A 27,663-nucleotide genomic window follows, 5' to 3' on the forward strand; every position below is an offset into this window, starting at 1 on the left:
TATGGCTGGATGCATGTTGCATGGATGCATGTAATCAGATTCTTGGCAAGTGTATTTACAAGGACATTGTTTACAGTTATTTTTCCTTGCATTATTTAAAAATTTATATGACTCCAAACAAGTAAACTTGAAGAAATCAACTAATGTTTGTAGCAATGTAGTAAGGGATGGAGGAGGAAGATTATGGAAACAACAGTCAAAGGTCCCTATTTTAAAAAGTGAAAAAGAGATTGCATACCATTGTATTGAAGTTGCACTTTAACCCAGCTACACGAGCACTGAAGCATTTGAAGAATATTTCAGATCCTTTCCACACAGGTTTTTTCCAGAGATGAAAACTATAGGCACCTTTGAAGAACAATCTTTGTCTGAATCATCTCTTTCTTGTGCTTCTGGAGCCTACTTAGGTGACATTTGGAAATGGCTTTGCATGATTTCCCCTCCCTCGTGGCTCTTGTGCATCACAGCAGGAGCAGCTCTGCTCTGAGAGCCCCACAGTGTTCAGGGCTTGGAGCTGCTCTGTGGTGGAGCATCACCAATGCTGCCTTACCCAGCTCACTGGGATTTTGTTTTGCAGGATCTCCAGGAAGTGTCTGACAGGAGGGTCTGACCGAGGCTCAGTGAGAGAAGTCTTGTGTTCTTGTGCAGCATGGGCTGCTCTTGGGGAAGGAGGTGTCTCAAGGGTGAAAATACAGCTCAGGTGCTTTAATGGAAATCTGAGAACCTGGGCTTGTTCATAGCTTTTGGGCAGCTCTGAATAAGCCTCTTGCTTTAGAGCTATTTAGGCTGTAAACTTGTGGAAGCTGGAACATGTCCCCTTCTGCATAAATTACTGTGCCTAGTGGAAAGGAGCCTTTTTTGCATCTCTAAGATAATATTAAGGATATCTTTTTGGCCAGAGTTTAGTCCAATATTCTGGTGATTTGAGGGCTTGCTTACCTACCCAGCCTTCAGGAGATTGTTCAAACATCATTTTTTTTCAGTATATCAGGAAAGGGAGGCAGAGAGAAGGATGATGGCAACTAATCCTCTTGTGGTGCTGGAGATGCTGGCTTTATTAAACCTGTTAGGTTGCTCGGGTCTGCCTGGAAACTGGCTTAGGACAGGGATTACAGAGCTTGAACCCACTGTCAGATGTGGAGCTGCAATGCAGGGCCTTGCCTCAACTCCTGCTTAAGGTCAAGGCAGCTTTGTGTACAAACCTTGACTCCAGGATACCTCCTAAGCACCTGGGGAAAAGTTCTCCCCACACCTCCAGCTTATCTCTGAAAGGTCAGCATCTGTGTTTTTCCCTTCTTCTTCCACTGCCCTGCATCCTGGAATGGAAACAAGAGTGTGTCACATTCAGCTGTGCCCTGTGAACATCAGGCAGTTCTGAGCAGATGCAAAGGATGCCAGGGAAATTTCTCTCTGCAAACCTGTTGAATCTACATCAGAAAATTTGGCCAGGGATTTTATTGCAGCAAATATAGCTGTCACTCTGTTGTTGCTGTTAAAGATGCTTATATGATCTGATAACGTTAATGAGTGGGTAACATCAGCTGAGTCTAAAAAGCTCATGTGCAGGAAGAATATATTAAATTTCATAGCTATGGCCACATTTTGCCTTCTTAGTTACCTTGATGAGGAAAGAAAATGATTTATTGTGAAGTAACCCAAATGAATTTGGAACAGTTGATCCTTTCCCATTAAATGTCTTCAGGTAATACCTGGGCTGGAAGTAACTGGAATGCTGTGGTGCTTCAAGAAAAGTCAATGTATTTATAATTATATCTGGTGCAAGAATATCCAACAGCAAACGAGTGAATAGGAGCTGTACTTTTATTTTGGGCTTTTTGGCATGTGAGTGGTGGGGAGGTGTCAGCCCCCTTCTATGGTGGCTAATTACATTTCCCACATGACATTTCTCTCTCCTTGACATATCCCATCATTCGCATCAGTGATGATTGTCACCAGCCCCCCCGGCATCTCCTGTGCTTGCTTGAAATATGAAGCCATTTGTTTAGGGAAAAAAACTCCCAGGGTTTTTTTTCCGCTGTCCTAATTTTCTCACCAACTTACTTGAGATATTCTGTGAAGGTTTTATTCTCATAAATAAGCTTATTCTCCAGATAGGCTTTTTACAGATGTCCCAGCCCAGTTAGGTACCTTGGTTTCCATGTGTTTGTTACCTGCAAGAGGAGTGTGTCTGACGTGGTATTTTTGTAAATAGAAAAACATATTTATATTCCATACTTAATAGAATACAGCTGTTCTGTGTATTGAGTCTGAGCTGGTGAAGCTTTGTTTAAGAAGGCATTCTCTGCATGTCTGAGTGTCCAAACAGAAATATTCTGTGTACATAATGTATTAAAAAATGACACCAGCTTCTTGTCTTCTGGAGGACAAGAAGGTTTTTATCATTTTAAAGGCCACTCAAGGAAATGAAACAATACAGTTCTAGTGATTTATTTATGCTGCTGCTGTTGTACCAATATCCCATTTAAATGGTCTTATTCCAGAACAAGAATCCACACTGGAGGTAACAGCAATTGCAGTAGCTATTCCAGGAGCTGTTGTAATGGAAATGAATGCAGTGCAGCTTCTTGGGAAGATGCTTAGGTCTGGTACAGGGTAACCCTTCTGCCTGGACTTCCACAAGTGAAGTCCCATAGGAATGGGATCAATGCTGTCACTTGGAGGAGAGTGCTGCCTACTTTTCGTGACTTCAGCATGAACATTGCTAAAAGCTGCTCAGAATCTCTGACTTTGTTTTTATTAATGAAAATAATTTCCCTATGATGTTGCCAAACTATATTGAAAAGTTGTTTCCCCTTTACTGAGGCACTGCTGTGCCAGCAGATGTCCAGTTTCTGCCTCTCTAATTGCCTTTTAAACTCTTCTTCATTAACTAACTCCCACCTTCTTAAATATTCCAGGATATGTGAATCTTCATGGGTTTTTTTTACCTTTAGCAGTCAGGACTGAAACCTGGCCAAGGAACACAAAATTAAATTTAGACCTGGGAAAGGGTTCCCTGTGCTTACAAAAATGCATTTAATGTTTACGTGTGAGCTGGAAAAGGGGACAGGGAATATGGCAGAATTATTTAGGCTGAGCTTGAGGAGCAGTGGAAGGGGGTTCAGGGATAGCTGGGAGGGAGGGCAGAAGGGTGGTGGGTGCAGCACAGGAGGAGTTAAACCCCAGGCTGAACCTCACTGACTCCTGATGATCAGGAGTCTCATGGTGACACAAGGCTTGGACATTAGGTGAGCTGCTCAGTCCAACGTGGCAGTGAATTCTTGATGACAATTATTGATTCAGGTCTCAGAAAGTGGCATATATATTGGATTTTAGAGGTGATATGTTGGGCTATCAGAGAGGAGCAGTTTTGGCTCTCTGCCTGACAAGTGGATTCAGTCATAAGACCAGCAATTGGAAGACATTAGGCTTGAATGGATCTAACTGGCTGGGGCAATTAGGGTGGTGTTCTCCTGGAGGGTGAATTTGAGTAGGGAAAAACTCTTTGGAGGCTAGAAAAGCAAAAAAAAAAAAAAAGAAAAAGCAGAACTTAAAGCCATTCCAGTCTTTGCCTCTTGCCAAAGGCACTGCTGAAAAATACAGTAAAGGAAGATGAGGGAATGCCTCATATATGTATAAAATACTTATAAATATTTTTATTTAGGGGACAGGAGAGGCAATTTGAAAGGTTGTTACTCTTGGAAGCACATAACACATCTCATCTCTTGAACTGGTAAATTGATACCAGGTGAGCTCCCATATATCTCTGAAGATCTTGCTCCTGGAAAGGTCTGTCAGCCTTCTTCTCTTGTACTGATGTGTAAGATATGTGACATGCTGCATATCCACCGTGATCTTTTTTATTCCTAGTTAAACAGAGGCGTTTTGAATGTGCTCTTAGTCTGTCTGACCTTGGGCTCGTGTTCCCAAAGGATCTGTGCAGCTCATCAGAACTGGACCTGCATGGTGGTCAGTGCCTGATGCTGTATCAGGGCAGTATGCTTTGAACACACTCTGAAAGTGAGCTACAGTTAACCTGGAATGTTGCAAGTACCAGGACAGCAAAGTTGCCCTGGCTGTGATAAATTGGTGGCCTCAGGGACTCAAGATTTAGTTAATGAAAATCTCTGTTGTTGCCTTCTGCTGTTTCTTCAACTGACATTGAATGCAAAATCCTTCCAGACTTTGAAGAGGAGCCTTGGGAAGTCTGGTATGTGCAAAGGCAGAAGGGCTGGAGGTATGGAGGGAACCCCCAGCTGCACTTGCAGTCTGTGACATTTTACATAATAAGGCACAGCACTAAAATATCATTCAACTGTAATGCAGTAAACTTTGACTGAGGTAGAGGGTTTGGGGAATTCTGCTCCTAATGGTCTAAATGTGTAGATTCAGTTGGGGTTATTCTGTTTCAAAATGGAACAAACTATGGTCTGTTCCTCTGTTTCTTTAGAGCTTTGCATATTGGAGCACTCAGGATAAATCACGTTGATGTCAGTGGCAAAGCTCATGCTTCTTCTGATGGTGTCAGTTTTTATCCATCACAAATTGCTGAACATTTTAGAATTCAGTCAGATGTAATCAAAACATAAATGCAAATCGGTATCATCTCATAATGTAGCAAATACAGGGGGAGTCTCTTTCTCATGGTGGTGTGAAAGACACATCTGTGCATATTTTTAACACACCTATGCTGTGATGAACAGATTTAGATACTATGTCATTATGATCACAGGGGAGAGACATTTCATTGTCAGTGACTGATTGCTTCTGCTCAGCTCTCATTCCTTCATCGTAAGGAGTCTGGGGATTATGATGGACAAGGCAGAAAAAATTATGTAGCTGTTTGCTGTGATTTCAGATGCTGGTGACCTTCTCTCCACCACTGGGATGTCATATTCACAGAGAATGGTGAGAGGCAGTGGGGTTTCATTCCCTGAGAGGAGGGAGAAAAAGTACTTGTGCATTATTGGGGAGTTAACTGTGATGATAAAATTACTGAGTGCTGATTTCAGTCCTGTGTGGATCTCCTTAAATCGCTGTTATACTGGATAGGGTTTTGAGATGGTTTCTCAAAATATTTGAGGTAATTTCTTAAAATACAAGGAATATTTTCAGAAGCTTAATCTGATTTTTCACAATGCTTTCCGGAGAAAAACTTCTCAGAACATGATGTGCTGATGGTGGGATTTAGGTTCTTTACTTGGTACAATCAGTCAATTCACTAATTAAACTCTTCTTGAACCTTTAGGAAAATCATAAGTTTAACAGAAATGCTGTTTTAAAACTCAGCCTTTAAAAACATTGAGGGGGAAGACTACTTCTTCCAAGTTATCTGAGTCAGCATGGGAACCTTTGTTATCCAACGTGATTCATGTTAGGGAATGCAGCTTGTGAATCAGAAATGGGGCTAGGGTGTTAAAGAGGGGGGGAACTATCCTATTTTATCTCCCAAGCAAGAATTTTAACTTGAAAGCTAGCTCTTTTCTCTGCTTCTCTGCTAATATAATGGGACATAGCAGTGGAGGAGAAGTATGAAAAAGCTAGTTGGCAGATTTGTAGGCAAGTTGGACAGTGATGAGATAGTTTTGGAAATGGTTGTGTGAAGTTGCATAAGAAAATGGGATCAGCCTGTTCCTTCAGCATGGACCAGTGTGCCTGGATGGGTTGTGAGGAGGAGTGCAGGTGGGGTGTGCAGGCACTTTGGGATAAAATGTGCTATATATTTGTGGTCTTCTATTTAGGAAGCTTTGATTAACAGCTCTCTGTGAGGTTTCACAGTCTGCTCAGCATTTCTGTCACCAAGTATTATGGGAATGAGGAGAATGTTCCTGCTGTTAAGGCAGTCAAAAAAGAATGTGTAAAGTAAGTATTCCTGGTAACATGGTGAGTCTCCTCACCTGGGGTTTTGAATTAAATTTCTCCATGAATGTGTATGGTGGTCAAAGCAGAGACATCTGTAAGACTTTTGAGAAAGAGCTAATACATCATGCTGACACCTGTTAGAGTGTGACATAAAATTCCTTTCATGCTCTATCACCATGGCTAAAGGTGTTCCCTGCCTTTGTAGTGGCATTTGGAAGTTAACCTGGAGATAGGAGCTTATATCTCCTTCCTGTTATGTAAATTCCAAGTGCTGCTGGGGGGCTTTTAATAGTTAACTGCTTCCATTTCAATGTACTGAGCTGCAGGGTGTCCCTTAGGCAAATGCAAATTATCCTAATAATAAATTTCTAAAATATTTCATAAGAGTGTACCTACCACCAGCAAGATGGAGAGTGGGGAGGAGGAGGAAAAGGAAGGCAGTGGGGTTTTGGCTGGGCTTCTAATGAAACTTGTATAATTGAATATGTGCTAAATGAGAGCAGCATCTAATGAGAGTAGATGAGCAGAATGACAATTGAGGATATGTACTTCAAACTTAAAATCAGCAATGAGGGCAGTAAACATACGTGGTATTAGGTAGCCAGATAACAGAAAGTTTAAGACTTAATAAAAATGAGCAATGTTCTTTCTTCAGGAACACAAAAAAGATTCCTGTAGCATTGTATCATGTCCTTTCTTTGTCCTTAATCAGCTGCAGCAGAGGCCTGGAGTTCAATACATATCGACTTAAAGCATATGCTGAAGTCTGAACTACTTGGGTTTCAAAACTTGGATTGTCAGGAGCAGCATACTAATCTTGGTTAAGTTATCTGTTCTTTTAAAGTTAATTCTGCAGTGTAGTCACACTTTTAATTCTAGCATATTAAACTTTGAGCTGTTTAAAAATCCATGCATCCCTAGCACTGAGCAGCCTGTTGGAAGAGCAAGCATATAACTTATTACAGAACTCTGATTGCCTTGGGAGCAGCATTGCCTGTGTCCATTAATCTCAGTAACATTATATACACATAATATATTGATAAAATGTTAATGACCTAACTTAATGCCAATAAAAGCTGGAAATGAGGGTGTAGGAGTTCAAAGTGTAGCACTCTTTAGCCTTCAGTCATTCTGGTTGGTTTATTTGTTTGCTTACTGATGAGTTTTTTAAAACCTCTCCCTTCCCCCCCCGCATTGCCAGCAGACTGTCCACAAAAGCACAGGTTGTGCCCAGATTCTAAACTAGCTCTTTACACATCAGAGGATGAGAAATGTCCTCAGACTGGCCACTGCACAAACATTTTGATATTCTGCTCTCCTTTGGCAGCCTGCGCAGTTCTTCGGGCACCGCGGCGCTCGTTGCGCCAGGAGCTGCTGCCTGCCCGGCCCTGGCTGCCACCTGAGCCTCAGCTGTCTCCTGGCATGCCAACCACTTAGTCCTGACTTAAAAGGCAGTGGTGGAGTAGCAGGCCTGCCACTGTGAGCAGGAGCACCCCAAGTGCACCTCCAACCCCAAGGTTTGGAGCCTCTCAGAGTAAAACCGGCAGCAAACGCTTCTCAGTTCCTAAGCCAAGCTTTGCTGCTGGTGCTGCTGCTCTGCTGGGAAAACTGATGGATTTCTGTAGCTGGAACAGCAGGAAAAATGCAGCCTGGGTAAGGTATTAAGGCTTCCAAGTATTTCAATTAAAACTTAAGTCTGAACTCTGCAACGCATCGAATGGACAGAAGAGAAACAGAGGAACAAAAATCAATATAAAAAGTAATTCATGCTAATGACATTTAACAGCCCTGCCCTGCAGTGTGTGATTGTCTGGGGAGGAGGCTAGTGTGATGGCTATTGAAGTCTTACATAATGTGTGATGTGGAGAATGTGTGCTGGAGGGCATCAATATAAATCTCATAACATATTTTGAATTTTCCCCCCCTCCTAATTAAATCAAATGAAGCTGATGGTGATCCTCATAGGCTATTTCTTGAGAAGAGGGAAAAATAAACTGAGTCTAGTCTGTCTGTTGAAGGTTAATTCTAATAAATCAGAAAGCAAAGATCTTGTAATAGGAAAGTGTTTTCTGCACTCACCCAATTAAATGTTAGAAGCTGGATAATGGAATAATTGTAGTTAGTCAATTGCTACAAAGTCATAATAGCTTCAGTACAACTAAGACTCCAAGGCAGTAAAATGCCAGTGGTAAAATAATAAAACCATTATTTCAATAATAATTTTGAGTTAATTAGAATAAGGCAGTGCAATGTATTTTTAATATTAGACAAAAACAATTAGCATAGTACTTAGTAACAACAATATCCTTATTATCTGAAAGACAAAATAGGATTAATACAGCAGTAAAGCATTGAAATCATATGTCAACAAAAGAACACAGAGGGAAAATGACTTTTTAAATAGCCCGAGCCCCAGCACAAGGAATGGAAACTTCCACATCCAAGGAAAGGAAAATTTGATTGTAGCAGATGTATGGATGAGTTTCTTAATACAAGTATGGTGTTTTCCCTGTGCCAAATGTTTATCTGTGTGGCTTCTTCACAAAAAGTCTTGAGTATGTTCTGATTATTCCTCCCTCTTCTTATTCCTGACAAGATTGAGACATGATATATTCCCACATGCTTGCCAGAGTACAAAATAACTAAAAGTTAAGGCTAGAGGGATTATTTAAATTATGATTTGACCTCCTGCAAAAGCACAGACCAGAGGATTCTGCCCTGTTACTCCCATGTTATTGGGCTGACATTTGAAGCAGATGCGTGTTGTAGGTGCCCCAAGTTTCAGGAGTCTCTTACAGCTTGTGTCAGTCAGTACAGTGACCCTGTCACTTCTTAATAGGGTGAAAAACTGCAGTAGATTTTGTTGCAGTTGCCCTGGTGGAGATCTGGAAGGCTCAGAAAACATTAAGCATTCAAACCAAGCCTCAGACAAGGGCTGTAGCCAGCCTTCCATGGGGATGTGTGAACACAGGCTTTCTTTGCAGGGAACAGTCAAGAACAAAATGCTGGGTTTTGTTCTTAAAGCCTTTTTAGTTGCTTTCAAGATGATCTCCTCAATGTTGTGGCACTTTCATTTTGGTGCTTTGGGTCGTTGTTACATGTTCATGTTTAGAGGTGGAGCAGACACTCCTGCTCAGCCTCACCTGCACCTTTACTCCTGAGGAAAATGAGGTTCTCCTTCCCCAAGAGGGAAACACCAGTTCAAGCCCTCTAAGCTTCACTGTCCTCCTGCCTCTGGGCTGCAGAGGGGGGACCTGGGCTGAGTTGGAAATGGTGACCTAAATGGGAAAATTCTGTGGGTTGTGGTGTAGAGAAGGGATGGGGAAGGGGCTTAGGGAAGGTGAGATCCTGCAGCTCCTGGAGCCTCCTCACTGTGCAATAGATCAGGGGTGATGGATGCCAGTGAGATACAGTTCTTTGAAAAGAAGATCTTCCTTGAAAACCTTGATCATTTTGTGCTCTCTGTGTGTTTTACTCAGAAACACATGCTTGTGTTCTGGCAGATGCCTCATTAGTACCAGCAGAAGAAAGGCTCTTTTTTTTGGAGCAACTTATCTGTTCAGAGAAATATCAAGAACTCCTGCACAGCTCCCAATATCTGCATTATAATATCTGCCACGTTGCAATAAGATTTTGTAATTTAAGCCCAAGGATGTAAATTCAGGAACTGCAGTATAGTCAATAAACTAAAAAAATTGCTTGGTGTGGATAATTATGGCACTGAACTTGCATTACATTTTAACCTACATGACACCCTGCTGACTTGACAATGTTAGTTACTTCCTTTTCTTGTAATGCATGTTACACTGCTTTAGTCTAGCATAGTGGCCAAAAAGAAGGCCATGGATCTGCTCCACTGTGTCCAGTCCTATTTTACAATCCAGCTGCTTAATAACCACTCTGTTTTACAGTACAGCTATTTGATAACCACCAACTAGTTTGTGTTCCTGGAAAAATCCAGGAGATGCACTGTAGGAGGAAATGCTCTCAAAGCATAACTTCAGTTTGTTAGAATTGGCTGCATGCATTTTCTTCCTTTTTGTTACCAGTTAAATTTTTGCTGTGAGTTGTGTTTTCCCCTTGGGTTTTGGCACTGGGAATAATGCCTGACATTTTCTTGGGGAGCACAGGGTGGTGGAGAAGGTTAGGAAAGTTCCCTGTTTCCAGCTGTGGCAGTTCCTGGTTTGATCTAGGTAAAATAAGAATCTTAATGAGATGTGTCCTCTGATTAATTTGTAGCATTTTGCCTCCTGTTAATTATAACCTGCGGTCTGGGCAATAGGTAAGAGAGGGTGAAGTCTCACATAGAATCAAGCATTTGAAAGAATCAAAAATATATAAACTAATTTCCACAAACCTATCTCAAAGCAAGAGGCATTTCCCAAGGGGCCTTTACACAATGGGAAAGCTCCTATTTTCTGCAACATCCTCATGTCTGTGTGTTGAGATTTTCATGATGCTGTCAGCTGCTGCAGACATATGGCTCCAATTGATTTGTCCTGACAATAACAGTTACCAGCACTCATTTCTCCCCACCAAGAATGAGGCACATCTGTTATAAATTTGTTGACTGTCAAGGACCAGTGAAGGCCTATCTGAAGAACATCCTGTTTTGTGCTTCTCCCACCATCCCCATCCCCTCTGAAGGGTGGTTGTGGCCTGCTGTCCAAGACTGGCTATTTACAGGTCATTTCCATGGAATGGTGTACATCCTGAGCATTGATTTTTATCAAGACTATATTGCTGTGAATAATTTCTAAGCACACTTTCTCATTTTACGCTTGGAATTTTTAGTTATTCAGAAAGGATTTTGGAGTCTGGTTTGGTTTCTACTCAGATGGTGATTCTGCCCCTTAGTCCCATTTCAGGCTATAGGTGATTATTTTAGTGTGTACTTTTGTCTTTGAATGCCTAAACAAGTTTGCTTTATTTTGCGTCTGGGCTAGAAGATTCCTGCCCATATATAGTGGGAGCTAATAGAAATGAAAAAAAAAAAAAGCAATGCTTTTCCAGGATAATGTTACTCCTCTGCCACCCAAATCCCTTTGTTTTGTGGGTCTCTTCTGTGGTTGAATTCCTGGGTGCACCTTCTGACTGGTGCAGTCTGTGAAATTCTTTTATCACCTTGGGTTTAACTTTGAAGGACAAATTGGTGCAACTGCCTGGATGGAATATTCCACTGGCACTCAGGTCTGATCCTGCATTTTAATTCTGCTTTGACTGATGGCTATCAGATGATACCAGGTAATGATTTGTCTTCTCTGCACCTCTGTTTTTCCTGCCAGTGCTGACTGTCTTTGCAAAATGCTGTGGTATCTCACATTGTGCAGGACTGTGTAGGAGCAGTTTTACCCAGCTGTGAGAGCTCCACGATGTGGTGGGAGCCAGGGAAGGGAACTTTCCACAGTGGGCTCTAATGTGTTCCTGCTGCTCTCATTCCCCAGAATCAGAAAATGCAAACACCTAACAGGTATGGGAGGTTTATCTCTGGCACTGCTAGCAAGACATTCCTGCCTTCCAGGTGGAAGGGTGAGAAGGATGGACAGACACTGCAGATATTTTGCATCTTCTCTGACTGGCACAAGTCATTTGAGGATGATTTCTGTTCCTTTGCTCTGCCCTTCACCTGCCCTAGGGGTGGCTGTAATAACACAGAGCAATGGCATCTCCTTGTTGCCTTCCCCTTCAGCAGGGGGAATGTGCACCTTGGCTTAGGACCTTTACCCTTAGACTATGCAAAGATGCAAGTTTTGGCTTTACAGGTCTGTGTGAGGCTTAATGAAGTTTAGTTTTGACTTTCCTTTGCGTTTGCATAAAAATGATGAAGTTTCTTTTCCTGCCTCTCATTCAATAGCACAAGCTGGGATTCATAACACTGCAAGGGAAATATTAATTTAAAAGAAAAATCCTTTTCCTCCATTTTAAATTAAATTTCAAATGAAGAAAGACATCTCTATTCCTCCCATGGTAATCTTTCTTTTGTTTTTAATACAACGTATTATAACGTCATAAATAGAAATGTAATCTTATTAAAAGGCGTGCTGCAAGTGCTACTTTATTAAAAATTTTTTTAAATAATCACTTACCAAGTTGAAATATTAATGTAGCTGGCTGGAAATTGCAGACTTTTTACTAGGGCATAGTCATCTTTTAAAAAGCAAATTAAAGTAGATATATTTTCAAGAAGTGAAATTTCCGATAGTGACAGATTTTTATTAGCATATTCTGGCACCACTGTATAGTTTTAATTTTTTTTTCCTTAAAGCATTAATATTTATTCATATGTAAAGTTAAAAAAAACATTAAACTATTTTTCTGCCCCCTCTTCCCGCTGTATTCTGCATTGTCTATAAGTGGAGTACAAACAAAATTATCTTAAATCTCTATTTGAATGTCACTTGGCTTTTGTACAGTATAAATAAACTTACATCAACCCAGGGCCCTTGCCTGTGAATGACATAAAGAGTGTGTAACACCTTCTCACTTACCTAATTCTAAGGGGCAAAAATGCAGAGTCTGCTGAATATCTCAGCTGCCTCAGACCTCAGTGGCAATTAAGAACTTGCAGCTCTTTCAAGGATTTCTTTTTTCCTGACTTGATATATTCCTTACTGTGACCTGAGAAGCACCTTTTTTTCTTTTTCCTTTCCTTATTTATACTGAAAATAATGAATAGTTATTGATCACATGTTGCTTAATGGGCTCTAATAAATTTACACTTAAAATAAGATTCTCCAGTGGAGTGTTCCCAGCTAAATCAGGGCCTAGTTCCTCTGCATTAACACCACTCTGGTGCAACAGAGTGCACAAAAATTGCACAAGCAGCCTCCTGCTCCATGTTTTTTTTGTTCTTGTAGTGTTTAGACTTAGAGAGTGGGTTCCTGGTAAGAAGATTGTCAGTGCATGGGCACCCATCCATGTGCTGTGCACATTCTGTGGCTGCTTGCTTTGCCCTGTGTTTGGGTGCTCCCCTCCTTGTCCTGTCCCCAGGGTGCCCTGGCATTGCTGCTCTGCACTCCTGGCTCCTGCCACTGCCCTCCTGCTCCTGGAGCTGCCTGGAGCCAGGGCAGGACAATGTCCCAAAACATTCTCCTTTTGTGAGCAGTGCCATGGTCCTGCTGACCTGTCAGACCTGCCCACCTGAATGTGGTCTGCCAGCCAGACCAGCTAAGTCTGAGAATTGTGTGTTCTTTCTGTGTAGCATCCCTCAGAAATGGTCCTGCTGCTCTATTCCCCCACCACACAGCCCCCAGGATTCTGTCCATGGCAGGCTCTGTGCTGGTCTTGTATCCTTTCAGAAAGCTGATGGGATCATTTGTTTCCAAGCCTGTTTCTTTGAGTCTGGGACTGATTTTCTCTATTGCACCTTCACCTTCCCTGTGGCTCAGTCTTGTCCCTGATTCCTTCTCCCTGAGGCTGGCTCTGCCCCTTGCTGCTGTTTAGTTTGGAGCTCATACTGTTTTCTGTGTATGCTGTGGGATTATTTTGTTGTTGTTTGGTTGGTGTTTTTTTTTTTTTTTTTGTATTTTGGTGATTGTTTTGGGTTTCCCAAATCCTGGCAAATCCTAGTATCCATCTTAACAGGATAATGACTTGAGCCATCTCAGTTGGAAGCTAAGCTTCTTGCAGTTTCTTGGTATCTTAGCAGATCTGCTTAAACTAACTTCTTATCTCATGTTTGTATCTGATATTTCCCATCAGGGCAGTGCAGTAAACAGAGGGATGCAGTCCATGTGAGCAAAGATGATATGTGTATATGCTGTGTTAAGATGGATCATATCAGTTGCCAAGTGTGCTCTACGTCAGTCTTTACATTCCTGCACCTTTAAACCCAACCACGTTCAGTAGATGCTATTTTCTAATCATTGTTACATTTTTTATAGCTATTTCAAAGTCCTGTGTTCAGACAGAATTTGGTTGTCAGTTGGCAAGTAGCTTGGGTGTGTGGATGCCTCTTTGTAATGCATCAGTTTGTTCATCAGAGAAAATTACAATGTCAGGAGTCCTCTTCCTCCCCCTCCCTGAAATTTTGATGCATGTTTTGCAGAAGTCATGAAAGGATTTAAATCCAAAGCTGAAAAGCCTGACTGGAACTGATTGCTTTGAGCTTCTTGTTTACAAAATATGAATTGGGGGTTAAGAAAAGAAAGACAACAAGAGGTTTTCTTATGAATAGACTTACTTCTGATTTCTCTGGCAAAGACTGTGGTGTGTATGGAGAATGTAAAAAAGAATAGCAATAAAAGTATATTTAATGGTGAGCAGCTTTTTTTTTTGAGGAAAACTCATTTTTGATAGTCTGTGCAGTATTGATAGAAGTTCTTTGTAGTTGTAAGATGCAGCTTTACTGATCCCTGTCATGGATAGAAGGAGGCATGTTGTCACAGAGCAAACACTGATATGTTGTCAATATTTAATGCACTTGTTATTTAAAAAGTAATTTCCTCATTTTAATGTGTTTTTAAATTGCTTAGAGTAAGAGAGGATATCTGTTTTGATATGAATATCTCCTGTTTGTTGACAAACTAGAACACAGAATATCGCCATGAAGAAATCTTTCGAAGTATTGCATATAAAAGGGTGAATCTGTTTTTCAGCATCAACACTGGCTATCTGGGAGATGGAATATTCTTACAGTTCACAGTGAAAGCATAAAAGAAGCATAAAATACAGAAATAACAACTGTGGAACACATGTGCACTCTTTGGAATTGACTCGCCTGGGGGGGGGGGTTATTTTCTAGAGTAATTAAACTTTCTGTGGGTATTGAGGACCATTCTGGGGCTTTCTGAGTCAAGTGGGGACTAAGTACAAAGCTGTATTGTAATTAAATAGCCAGGCAATCTGCCTGGGAAGTGAGAACCTGCAGCAGTCAACAACCTTGTTTCCTGCAGGTGGGCTGAAGTCTTCACGTGGATTCTCATGATCCTTACAAAAACAATTATATTTGTCAGGCTGCAGGCTGTACACCAGATTTCTCTGGCCTTTCAAGGCACAGTGCTTTTGTTGTGTTTTCCAGTAATGGAAGTGCTTGTAATGACTGTAGGATTAGTAGCACTGGGGATGGGAGTGCTGCAGAGTTCTGTGCCTGAGCCTCCCTGGGAAGGGATGCTCTGGGAGGGCAGAGCTGGTCCATGGAGGGGGCAGCTCCTGGCTGGTTTCAGAGTGTCCCCCCTGTGTCTGTCTCTCTGGAAGCCCCTCAGGAACCCCAGCCAGCCCCAACTCTGCAGACACTGCGGGGACACTCTCGTGCCCCAAGGGCACTGAAGGCAGCCAGGCTGGTCCCTGTGGGAATCTACAAAATTAGAGGGGTTTGGGAAAGTTGCAAAAGGCAGGCTTCAGAGGCAGTAGAACTGTGTTTAGAGCTAAGCAGCAGCCTTGAGATAGGTCAGCAGAAAAATTATTTAAAAAGTAGAAAAGCAAGGACAAATGGAACAATGGTCTGTGTATTAACACTTGTCTAGAATAACTCTCTAAGCTACAGAAAAGTTTATCTAGCAAGATATTAGGAAGTGTGAAGCTTAATAATGGAGCTCTGTGCATTGTGTTTTAAGGCTTACAAGTAGGTATTGTATTTGAAATAAGCATTGTTTTAACCAAAGGTACATGTGCTTATAGTGGTTAGATAGAACTACTGTCAATGCGCTTTTGCCTTGTGTGATTGGTCAAAAAACTTACAAAGTGAGTTGTAACATTAAATTCTTTGTCTGCTGCCCAAGATGTGAACTGATGGCATCTTCCCATTGTCATAACCATGTAATGAGAGTGATGCTGGAAGATAGAACAGCCCAAGGCAGTTCCCCAGCAGCCCCATCCCGTTTGTGATTTGTGCACAGCCCCTGGCTGGCGATGGTCGCCTTTGCAGCACCAGAGACACCAGAGACATCAGTAGAGGATAAAAGGGCTGACCCTTAGCAGGGGTTAATCCAAGGTTTTATTGGGAGCTCAGGGAGCCCCTACACCTCAGGGGCCTCCTGCTGAGAGCCCCAGGAGAGGTGCCAAGGTTACGTTTAAAGGGAGGTGGAAACCTAAAGTAGATAACTCTACTAACGAATTAGAAAAATTAAGTTGTGGATACTGGGAAATGGACATTTAGGTCAGCATATGGAGAAACACTTGGGGGGCTGACCCCTGGCCTCTGGCAGATCACTCTCTGTCCTGGATGGAAAGTTCTAGATGGAGGGGATGGGATGCTGAGTGACTGACAGAGAGCCAGGGTGGGGATTTGGGGATGATCTCAGCAAAGGAAAGGGATTACACCGGTAAAGGGAGGGGGTACAGTCTGGGGTGAACCATTTGGGAAAAACGCAGGGATACAAAACCAAAACTATTACAAAGTATAAAAACACACCACAACACACCCATGCCACGGCAGAGGTGTGTCCTGCTGGTCTCTGAGGCTGCTGGGGAATGCTGTGTGCCCCTCTCTGCTGATCCCTGTGTGCTGCTCTCAGCCACAGCTCATCTGCAGTGACACTCAAGCAAAGCCTGTGTTGTTTCCAGCTCTTGTGTGCACTGAGCTCCTCCTCTCCAGCCTGCCCCTTGCTTACTTAAACCGTGGTGTTCAGCTGAGCTCCCCTGGGCCTGGCAGAAGGTGAGAGCATCCCTTTGTTCCTTACTGAGCTCTTCACCTCCTCCTCTTTCACTCTTGCGCTGTGAGAGCATTTCTTGCCTGAAGATCACCATTTCTGAGTGCTCTAAAATCTAGCTCTTTATGAGGCTTGTTATGAAAATTGATGCATGAAACAAGGAGGTGGAGGGTGGAGTGAGGCACTGGAGACTGGAGAGGGTGACAAGGAGCACACCAGGACATGGCCAGGCAGGGCTGAGCAGCCTGGGCTGAGGCTGCCCCAGCCAGCACAGAACAGGAGGGCGCCAGGTTGGTATTAAAGGTGCTTTGAGCCATTTCATGTGCCATGTGTCATCCCCTGTTGTCCCTCCCTCCCCCGCCCCAGGTCTTAGATTTTTTTTGCTAAAAATGAATTTTACTTTTTTTTGAGTAATAGGCCTCAAACAGCATGTGGCACTGCAGTGACAGGCTTGCCAAAAACTGTCTAAAACTGACTTACTGCTTCCAGTATCTCTGTGCATGTGGCCCAGGATAGCAATTGTCTTTTTCTGCAGTGGTATTGCAGCATGAACTTTCATCTAATTCATTATCCACCCTAATACTCAAGTCTTTCTGCATTACTGCTTTCTAAACAGCACTCTCTCACTTCATTCCTGCACTGATTATTATTTCTCCCCCACTGCATAGCCTTCCATTTATCTTCAGTGGAATGTCTCACTTACATCAGCCCATTTCACTGAGCTTGCCAGGCAGCTGAATATTTTTGAGCCATTCTTGCTGGCTTCTCCTCCTTTTGGTTTAGCATCATTTACATTTATGGACTGTGGGGTTGGCTTTGTCCTCCAGATGGTTTGAGTTGGTTGGATAGGAAGGAACAGTGACCCTGAGCCCTTTCAGGCTGTGCTGCATCCCACCACTGTATCATCATTACCAAGTGACCCCACTGCTGGTAATTTTGGTCTATTTACTCCATCTGAGCCCTGTTACTGCTTTTGTTTGTTTGTTTGCTTTTGGTTTTGTGGAGGGTTTTCTGTGTGTCTGTGTTTCTTTGTTTGTTTTTATTTGGTTTGGGTTTTTTTGTTCCTGTTCTTGCTGCCAAAGGCCTCAATGTTCTTGCTCCTGGTAGTGTGAGGTTCTATGTCAGGATCTTTATTGAATTCTCTGGAGACAAATGACCAATGAACCAAGTATTAATTTGGGATTCTAAACAGCACCAGATCTTCCTGCTGGGAAATTTCCAGAAAAAAGTCTTGCCTGGGTGAAAACACTAATGGGAAACTGAAAAGCCAAGATGGAAGTTTGATTCAGTTCACAGATCAGCTCTTTAGTATTTGGTGTCTTCTCCCTTTGAACAGTGCAACTTATTTGGAAGGAAAGGAGAGAGTTTTCAGAGTGGTGGGTCATGTTTTTGGGGCATATATCCCAGACTAACAACTTGTTCAGTCAGCACAAAAAACCCCCCTCTATTTATGTCAGTTTCCACTTCAGATTTATATTTTGGGAAATAAGTGTGGATGAAACCCTTTGCTACAAAATCTGTATGTAATGCAAGCTGTCAGCATAAAAAAAAAAGATGAAAAACCTTATTTTGTGGATCATAAGCCAAATTAAAAACATTTTCACACAAATAAAAATGAATGTTTGCCTGCTTGGTTCTATTCAGCTTTTAAGTTTGATCCCAAAATAATTTTAGTGGATCTGGCTGGAATTACTCTCACATGCTGGAGGCACTAAATCTGGCTACCTGGGCACTACTGATCTGTTTCAGCACAGAATGGTACAAATCTCAAGTTATTTCTGCTCAGTCCAGGGGAGCATGCACATTTATGCTCTTCCATCTTTCCTCCAGGAGATTGTGCAGCTGTAGGTGGCCAGACCTGACTGCAAACTGAGAGGAAGACATCTCACAGTGGGACTAGAGCATTTCTCCTTTCTTTTCTTAAATAGTTCTTTACTGAGCTTTCCACCTTCAGCATTAATTTGAGAGCCAAATAACCAGGAAGAGATTGATGTAGCCTCACTTTATTTCCCACAGTCGATAAATTGTTAAATGGGCCAAAGGACACAGGTTAAAAAAATCATTTTGTATAAAGAAGGAGGGATTTTTATTAGATGATGAGCCCCTTTCTGTGAAAACTTGATAGTGGGGCATGTTTGATCTCATGTCATGCAGTGAAGCAGCTCTGGTGCCTTCATAAAAATGAAGCCTCAGTGGGACTGAAATCAGCCCTGGGCCCTGCATTTTCTGCTGGATGAATGCTGGGTGTGCTGCTCCTTCAGAATGGAGGAGGATGGTGAATTTTGGGTGAATTTGGGGTGAATTTGGGGGATGCCTTGGAGTGAGGACTGTGAGCCCCCAGAGCAGGGAGTGCAGAGGGGAAGCTCTTGCACAACAGCAGTTGTCCTCTGGGGACTCTGCCTAAGTTTAGCAAAAACCCTGGTTTGTAGGTAGATGTTTGTCTCTACTGATGGACTCCAAAGGGGCTTTTAATGGGATGAGAAATGAAATTATGGGTTGCCAACAAGGAGGCAGGAATATGTCTGGAAGGATGGCAGTGGGTGGACAGAAGTCAGGCACAAAGCAGGTCTGTGTCCCACGGTCCTTACTATGGTTCTTTGGATGAGTCTAAGATTTTTTTTACCAAGATATTTCATGTACTTGGGGGAATCCATTTTGAAAATGTAATAAGGCTGTACTGCCACAAATGCTGGCAGTCAATGCAAGCAAATTATTTCTGGAGCAGAGAGGTGGAACTGCTGATTTTGCATAAGTTTGTGTGTTTTTGTGAGTACTGCTGGATTTAGTGAAATGATAATGGTATGATTCTGCATTAAGCAAGGCACTGGAAGTACAAAATACTCCATTAAGGTCATGTTTATTTGCTATTCAGAGGGTGCTCTTTTAGCACTGTGCGTGCTGCAGCACCTGATTATGTGAGAATAAGAGTGAGATGGGTGGTTCCAGCCACAGCATTTTCTGTTGCAAAACCCTTAAAGTTTGGGCACTTGCAATAAGGCAAGAAGTGAAATAAAGCTCCCTTCTGCAATTGTTAATGCAGTTAATCCAGTACAAACTCCATTGTCCGTGTGTGGTTTACACATTTCCCAGATAAACCATGCCATGAATGAAGAGACCAAAGCAGCCCCTTCTCAGAGTGCCTGGGCTCATGGATTCAAGTCCCTTCTGCACAAATAAACTGAGCTGCCACTGGATTCCAGCTTGTTCCAAGCTTGGCTTTGAGCTTGTCTTTGTGGAAACAGTGCAGAGGTGCTGGAGCTGGCTGTGTGAGCAGTGACTTTACCCCAATATTTGGGTTTTCACTGCCTCAGCTCGCTCTGCCCAAGCTACCCGAGGTACTGGAGAATTGAGTTGATCTGTTTTCTCCCAAGTACCTGCTGTGATTCTCTCAGTACTGGCTGAGAGAGCATCAGGTGCCCTGTGCAGGTCAGCCTTGCATATGAACCTCTGCTCTGAAGTTTTATTTCTGTGTTTGCATCACTCATTACTACAAATAAAATTCAGAGGTGACAGGACCCTTGTGAAGTGCAGTGGGGAGAGAAGATGAACAAGGATGAGGATTCCTCCTTTTAAGAAATGCAGATAATGATGGTTAACAGGAGTCTGAGGGACTGTGAAGGATGCACAGACCAAGAGTTTTCAAGGTTACAGAGTTTTCAGGTGCTCCCAATTATTTTTCTGTCTGACTACCAAAAATCGGAGGTGTCTAAAAGGACTCCAGTTTTTAGAATATAATGTGCTTTAGTCTCCTTTAAGGTCTCTCAGCTTAGATGCCTAGAATACCAGTCTGTTTGAAAACTTTGTCTTAAAGGTAAAAGGAGTGTATTTCTGTATTCTCTGGGAAGTGTCAGAGAACAGTTTGGAATAAGGGTTTTACAAACAGCTGCTTTTGAGGTGTCTGCAGTTCCCAGAGTTGGGGGATGAGTGTGCCTGGGATGCTCAGACTTCATTTCTTCAGCTGTGGCAGTGGGACATGAACAGCAGACCCTCCTTCCTGGAGGAGCCCTGCAGTTGTCTGGGCTATTTTTTCTGCATTTCTTCTGCTATTTCTTCAGGGGGAAAAATACCAGACTGGTTTGTTTGGTTCTTTTTTCATTACATGTAGCTCACACATGGGTAGATAGATGGGAGCTCATGTTCCACAGACTGAGAACCCTTAGTCTCAGGGTATTCTGCAAGTTCTCTGGCAGAAGCTTTGCTGCAGGGCACCATCCTCTTGGCAGGGGCAATGTTGCAGTTGGTTTATTTTGTGTGGCTTTATCTCGAGGTGGAAGTTGATGGCACTGTTTGTTATCTGGCTGACTGCTTATTCTGAGCACAAGAGCTGCAGGTGATGCTGGTTGACATCAGTGGTCCAAATTTACCAGCTCTGTCACATCTTGCACAGCTGATGCCAGCTAAGTGTAAGCCATGAAAATGCAAAATCAAGCCCTTTCTAATCATCCAGCAGCATCTGTCTCTTCCTGGCCTCCCAAGCTTCATTTTCTGTGTCCCCTTAATGGAGCATCATTAATGCAACTTGAAGTTGCCTCACTGTCTTGCTAATGAGCTTTGCTCATCTGGGTTATGAAGCCAGGCAGGCTGAGAGCAGGAGCTGTGGGTTTGCTTCTCCTTGGGAGGGCACCTGCTCTGGGGGAGAGGGGCTGATGGCCCTGGGCACCACAGTGCAGTGCATGCCCAGGGCATCAGAGGCTTCCTTGTGGCCCTGAAACTCCATCCCTTGTAATACAAGGAAAAGTCTGTGCTGCAAATCTCTTTTCCATTCCTTGTCCAGCTCTGCTGCTCTGGGACTTTTTGCATTGTGTTGATACATTGGAGTATTACAAAACTGCACTGCATTTAACTCATGGCATTGGACACAACAGGTTAGCAAGGGGCACACCTAGTGACTGCTGTATTCATGTTTGGGATAAGGGCTTTTAATTCTGCCAGTTTATTTAATCCCCATAGTTTGACAGCGTGTTCCTTGGACTGTTTTTCGTCTTCAAATTGCATTCTGCTGGTTAGTTCCTGTAGAGGCCTGCTGTGCTCTGCATTTATGTTCTTAGGATTTGTGCTGTTACCACATCATCTATCAGACACGTGAACTGCAGAGAATGAATGAATGAATGAATGGTGTGAGAAGTCTCTGTGTCAGTTTTACCAGTGGACCTGTGGATTCCATTGCACAGGAATTAAGGGGCTGTCTGGGTGACTCTCATCTGGGAAAGGGACAGATGTCTCTCGGCAGATGTAGCATCTGGGTATCTGTAATTTCACTTAAGTTGCGAGGAACTCATCATTTTTAACTCCCATATTTCATTAATGGAAAGCTCTGAAAATTGGCTGTGTGTTCACAGGAGAACAGATTCTGACTTTTATCTGATAATGGGAAGAAGTCTCTGCAGCATTATCAAGGGATGAAGTTGCATTCAGAATATAATTTGTTGATGCTGTCTGACCACTATATGTTGTTGTAACTTCCATCTCTCTTTGGCAAGATATAAAATAATCTGCAAAATATGGAGATCCATGTCTGAAAAGTCTGTTTAAAAGTAATGCACTATCAAAATGGATTGGCTGTGCCTGAAATATTTCTAGATTTATTTGCTGTCAAAGGGTGGTAAAATATTTAAGGCAAATAGCCTAGTTGTCTTTAGGAATTTTACCACGAAAGAGCCTAGGGAGATGAATTTAAGTATTATTTATACTAATTGTGCAAAATATTTTAATTGCCCAATATTATAAATTTATTATCTATCAGTTTCCTTCCCTCTCTTTTCTTCTTTCCTTCTGGCTCATTTGGCAACATTTATTTTAAGAAATTGCCCGGAAGCCTGAACTCATTTCAGCAGAGTGTGTGTTACAGTGCATAGCATTGCCATGTCTCCAGCTTACCTGCTTCTCTTTAGCACAGTCCAATTAAAATACAGTGAAGGCACCTTCACTGGTGCTGCTTTTTGCTGGTGAGGCTTGCAGATGGGTGTCTTGGATCACTCATCTCTTTATCTCCATTTAAGAGATGGTATAAAAGCCCTTCAAGTAATGTCTCTGTGCTTTTGTGCCTTTTTAAAATGCAGTGCTGTGCAGTCTTCAAGAAAAGAATGGTTTTCTTAGTTTTGAAAAGTTGCTTTTCTTCAGGCATTGATTTGATACAGCACTAATTGCTAGAATACCTTATAATTTAGTGCTTTTTTTGTTGCACACTAACAAGATCTTTTCTTTAACTTCCCTGCTTGAAGTGTTGTCATAGTGTGACACTACTCCAGGCTCCAATAGACAAGGCTCTGTCTCCAAAGGCTGGCTTGTAGCTCCGTGTTGAACTACTCAGTTAAGAAGTTCATGCACATTAGGGACTAGGAATAACTGTGATTCAGCTGCTACTATAGTCCACAGTGGCTAGTCAGAATGATTATGGCATGGACAATGTGTGTACCTTTGAATTCGTCCCATTTTAATCCAAAACCAGATTTGTGTGCAACCCTTGTCTTCAAAGAGAGCTTAAAAGAACGTGAGTGTGGCACACAATCTAGTTAATCTACCATTATAACTAATGATTTCACCATTCAGACATAATGTATTGATCTTAAAGGATTTTTCTTTCATAGCTGATGGCTTGATACCTTTTAAACACTAATGCCAAGGGTATAATCTCTCTGAATAGTGTAATAGCTTTACATTTAAGGTAGATTGGGGATAAAATTTTGTGTTTTCATGTGAGCTATGAATACCAGTAAGGTACTCAGGCAGGAATTACCTTATGGTACCTTTGAGGGCACTTATCAAATAATTTTTATTGGAAAGTTAATCTGTTGAGTCAGAGTGAATGGAGGGCTGCTCGGGATGCTGAGGGTAGCCAGCATTGCTGTTGCTGTCTGCAGATCTGTGGCCCAGGCTGATTCATTTAGCACATCATCGAAAATCATGTAGCATTCAGTGCTGCTTAAAATGATACGAAATGGTGTGTAAGGGATTTCTCCATGTTGGCTTTGAAGGTTCCTCTCCTCCTGGCAGGGCTCAGCACAGCTCCACAGGCTGTGGGTGTTCCACCCTGCATGCACCAGCAGCCAGGGGAGCTGCTCAGGGTTTAATTTCACGCTTGTGTATCTGAGTGTGCAATCTCTCCCTTTCTCTTTTCATCGTGGATCTGCAAGCCTCAGACCATGTATTATGGTGTTCATTTCCCCTCTGCAATCAGCACTGGCTTGATGGATCAAAGGAAACTTGCAAGGCAAGGGTTTCTGCTGTGCCTTCTCTTCATCTCTGCCTCCTGCTCTGTGTCCCTCTATTCCACCCCTCTAATTTGGCTGCTCCGTGTTGAGCCTTCCTGGAGCATGTGCCTGCCCCTCCTATTGTCCTGATTTCCACTTCCCCAACTTTTGCAGGGCTCCCAGAAGAGAGGAGCCTCTCCTGTTTGCTCCCTGTCAGAGCAGCCTGTCTAATTGCTGGCTTTTCTCCAGCATCCAGCCCTGCAGGAGTGGAGCAGGAAACCACTTGGCTGCTCCCTGTTCTGGAGCTGTTAACTGTCTCCCAGCTGAAAAAAGACTTTTGGAGTGCTGTAGTGATTGGTGCTTACATAACCGAAATATTTTCTCAAAAACTTAAACTTTCATTGGTGTCAGGTTGTTTTGGTCAGAAGGTACATCCCCACCTCCCCCCCAAATCTGGACAAAGTAGTGATTCTACCTGAAACATAAGATTGTTTTGTTGTGTGAAGCACTTCCTTTTTTGAAAGAACTTTATTTGAATGCTTTAGCTCTTCCCGACTTTCATCTGAAAAGCCACTGTATGCTCTGTTCTGTACCTTGGAGCCCTTGAGGATGAGAGAGCCACTGACCCCAATTAACACTGAAGAACAGAAGCACCATGAGATTGAGTCTGGTTTTCTGATGACTGTACCACTGTGAGATATGGCCAGATATCTGTTTGTTCACTAGCACAACAATACCTGTGTTTGCTCGTGTTTCTGTGGCCTCATGAAGAAATGCCTGGTTGTGCTGTGAACTGGCTGAGGGAGGAAGGGGATGTTGTGCATGATTTTTGTAAAAGCCAGACCATTGCCTTTGCAGTTCACAGCATGGCCAGAGATCCTGAGCTGTCCATCATCCTTTTCCCAGAGTTTCTGTGCTCCTTTTCCCAGAGTTTCTGCAGCTACCCCAGAAGTGTATATCTTCTCTAAATTGCTGATGACTACTGAATTACTGCATGTTTATAAGGGGATTATTATTGAAAATAATGTTGGGCTATCTAGCAGTGGTGCAGGATTTTATTTAGAACAGGTTGTTTCTTTCTCAGTTTGTTTCTTTTTCAGTCCTACAGAAGCTATTTAGCAACTATCAAGTCTCTTCCCCTAGTCCTCTTGCAAAGTACTTGAGCTCCCTCCTGCTTTGTAACATCTTTTGTGGTGGAAATAAATTTGTGTACAGCATGTCTCTTCATCTTTTATAAATACAGATAGGTGCACAAACCTATTATCTCTGCAGAAAACTAAAACTGCATATTTTCATAAGAATATCAGGTTATCAGGTTTATAATTGCATGAATAAGGTACTGACAGAAGCAAATGTTCAATTTCACATTAAAGTTAGGCTTGGACTTGCATAATTTAATTTTCTGCACAGAAGACACTGAAAATCAGTGGCATGATTCATGGCCACACCATGGTTACTGTGAGGCTTTTTGATGGCTCCAGCTACAAGTACAGAGGTGTTTACAACCCGAGATGTTTTGCACTCACTCAGACCCCCTGTACCTTCAACAAATAGAGATTATTTAGACTCAGTGCCTTTCTCTGGATGTAAAGGCACACCTGCAGGAGCACCTTGTTCTTTGGAGGAGGCAGTGTCCAATCTTCCTCCTGCCTGAAAGGTTCAGACCTTTTCAGCAAGAAAAATCCCACAGTTGCTTCCCCTCTCTGTAGAGGATGCTCAGGAGAAAGATGCTGTCTTTCATTTTGTAACAAGGAGAGGCTTTAGGTGTATTTGTCAACACATGCGATTTTTAAGCTGGCCAATTTTTTTTCAATAACCTTTCCAGCCATCTGCCTAGGCTATTTCATTGTTCTCTTCCCTGGGCTTTTCATGGTCTCTTATCTTTGTTCAGTTTTGTGGTTTTTTGCCAAGAATGTTTGGGTCTCCACATCCCACACCCGTTCTTTCCTGCTGAAATGAGTGCCTGTTAACTCCCAACCACGTAGACATTTAAAAGTAAATAAAAAGAAAAAAAAAAGACTGAACTAAGATGTTTAATTTACTATTTTTAGGGAGGAAAACAAAGTATGTGAGGTCGTGTTGCCTACAAATCCTGGTAGCATGATGGTGTTCCAGTGTTTCTTGTTCACAGCCTAGGGTGAATTTAACATTTAGAAAGTTGCCAAGGAATCTGGGAAACTCATTCAAATGGCACAATTAGTACCTTTGCTTGCACAAGAGATGATTTGGCAGGGGTAAACCTGAACTGCCTTTCCTGAAATTGCACGACTTTTCCTACCACTTCAGGGTTCCAAAACGTGCAGAAATCCTCATTGCAGAGGGGAGGTTGTACCCAGAGCTGGGGAGCACTCATGGATAACCTTGCTGTGCTGCAGGAGCCTCCCAGAAGCTTTTCCAAAGGGAAAGAAAGGCAAATTCTGAGTTACTGGTGCATGATGTTCAATAAAGTCCTGTTCCAGGCTTCTCTCCAGCCCAGCTGTAATTGGCTTGGGAGTTGAAGGGAATGCAGCACTTGGTGACTGCACAGGGGCAGCAGTGCTTCATGGGGTTTTCTGAAGCTTTAATTTGAATTATTCAGCTCGTTTCTTACTGATCAAATAAGCGGTTTGGGAGAAGTTGGGCTTAAATTTCCATAAAGCCATTTGGTGCCTACTTGTTCCTCATTCCATGTCTGTGGAGCTAAGGTGGTTTTTTGTTTGTGTGCGTTTATTATGGTGCTCTGAAAAATGTAGTTGAATTTACTACAGACTTTCTGCTGACATTCGTGAATTTACACACCTCCACTTTGGTTCAATCAGATGCATAGAAACAATAAGCCAAATGTGCACATAAAAAGCCCAAATACCACACATCATCATGGAAGCAATTCATTCCTTTACAAAAGAAAAAATAAAAATTACTGGAGGTATAAAAGAAAAAGTCCTGGGATGGAATGTAGGTGGGTAGGGGTAGGATGTGGTTTTTTTTTTTTCTGGTTCACTTGAATTTAACACCTTGTGGCTTGTGGAGTTTTACAAAGATTTCTCCATTCCTGTTCTCTCCCTTTCCTGCTGTAAGTCATTGGTATGGCACAGTGGGTGTTTTGACAGACATAGTTTGGCAGTCATGGCAAAGTAAACTTATCCTCTGGCTCTAAACAGAGAAAGTTTGGTCATAGGTCAAGGCTCATATTGTTTGTTTGTGTACATCAGAATTTCCTTATGGAAATTACTGGAGTTGCACAGGCATCCAGACCAGAATAATGGTGAGCCAGTGAGTCCTGGCTTCTCCTTTGCATGGGGGAGGTTTCAGCCTGTTAAATTCTTTTAAGCAGTCCCTGGTTTGTAGTCTCTGCTCAGCAAAGATTGAAGCTTCACTCTGCACACTCCAGGGAGCCAATACCTGTTTGTTAACAATTCCTGCTTCTTTCCTTGCAGCTCTGACTGAAGGTTACGTGGGCTCTCTGCATGAGAGCAGACATGGGAGCTCTGTGCAGATCCGCAGGAGAAAGGCTTCAGGGGACCCTTACTGGGCATACTCGGGTGAGTGGCTGCTCCAGAGCCCCAAAACATGACATGGCTCCAGAATCCAATTGTTCACCTGCTTTTTATTACTACTGTGCTCAGTTGAAATTAGTTTTACAGTGTATTTGTCTTCTTCTGCCTTCCTTGCAAATTCCCCCCGTACACATGCCTGCCTTTCTTGCATTTCTGCCATTTACCTGCAGGATTTGCCTTATTATTCTCCTCATCCTTTCAATCTTGTTTTTATTTCTTGACATACCATTGGTCAGGCGTGCTCCCAAACTTCTCTTTGCTCTTCTGGTCTAATCAGTACATTTCCAAGCTCACCATTTTGTGCCTTCTAGGAAGACTGTAAGCATCCATATATATATATGTATATCCAGAGTAAAAAAAAACCAAACCAAAAACCAGCACAATTTTTACAGTTATTTGTTTCTGTGCATGTGTTTTTGTGGTAGTGTATAATGATAACAATGAGACTTGTCAGTGCATCAAGCCAGGATGTGTGGTGCTGAAAAG

At 42.5% G+C, this 27,663-nt stretch overlaps 1 protein-coding gene across 1 annotated transcript in view; it reads left to right on the forward strand.

Moving 5' to 3' along the window:
• The window catches only part of PTPRG (protein tyrosine phosphatase receptor type G), a 394,652-nt gene that overhangs the window by 60,825 nt on the left and 306,164 nt on the right, over positions 1-27,663 (forward strand). Inside the window, exon 2 of the mRNA XM_077184351.1 lies at positions 27,058-27,162. Coding sequence (XP_077040466.1) covers positions 27,058-27,162 — 105 coding nt within the window. The remainder of the gene's footprint in view (positions 1-27,057; positions 27,163-27,663) is intronic.

Source organism: Agelaius phoeniceus, chromosome 11, assembly GCF_051311805.1.
Source record: "Agelaius phoeniceus isolate bAgePho1 chromosome 11, bAgePho1.hap1, whole genome shotgun sequence".
NCBI lineage: Eukaryota > Metazoa > Chordata > Aves > Passeriformes > Icteridae > Agelaius > Agelaius phoeniceus.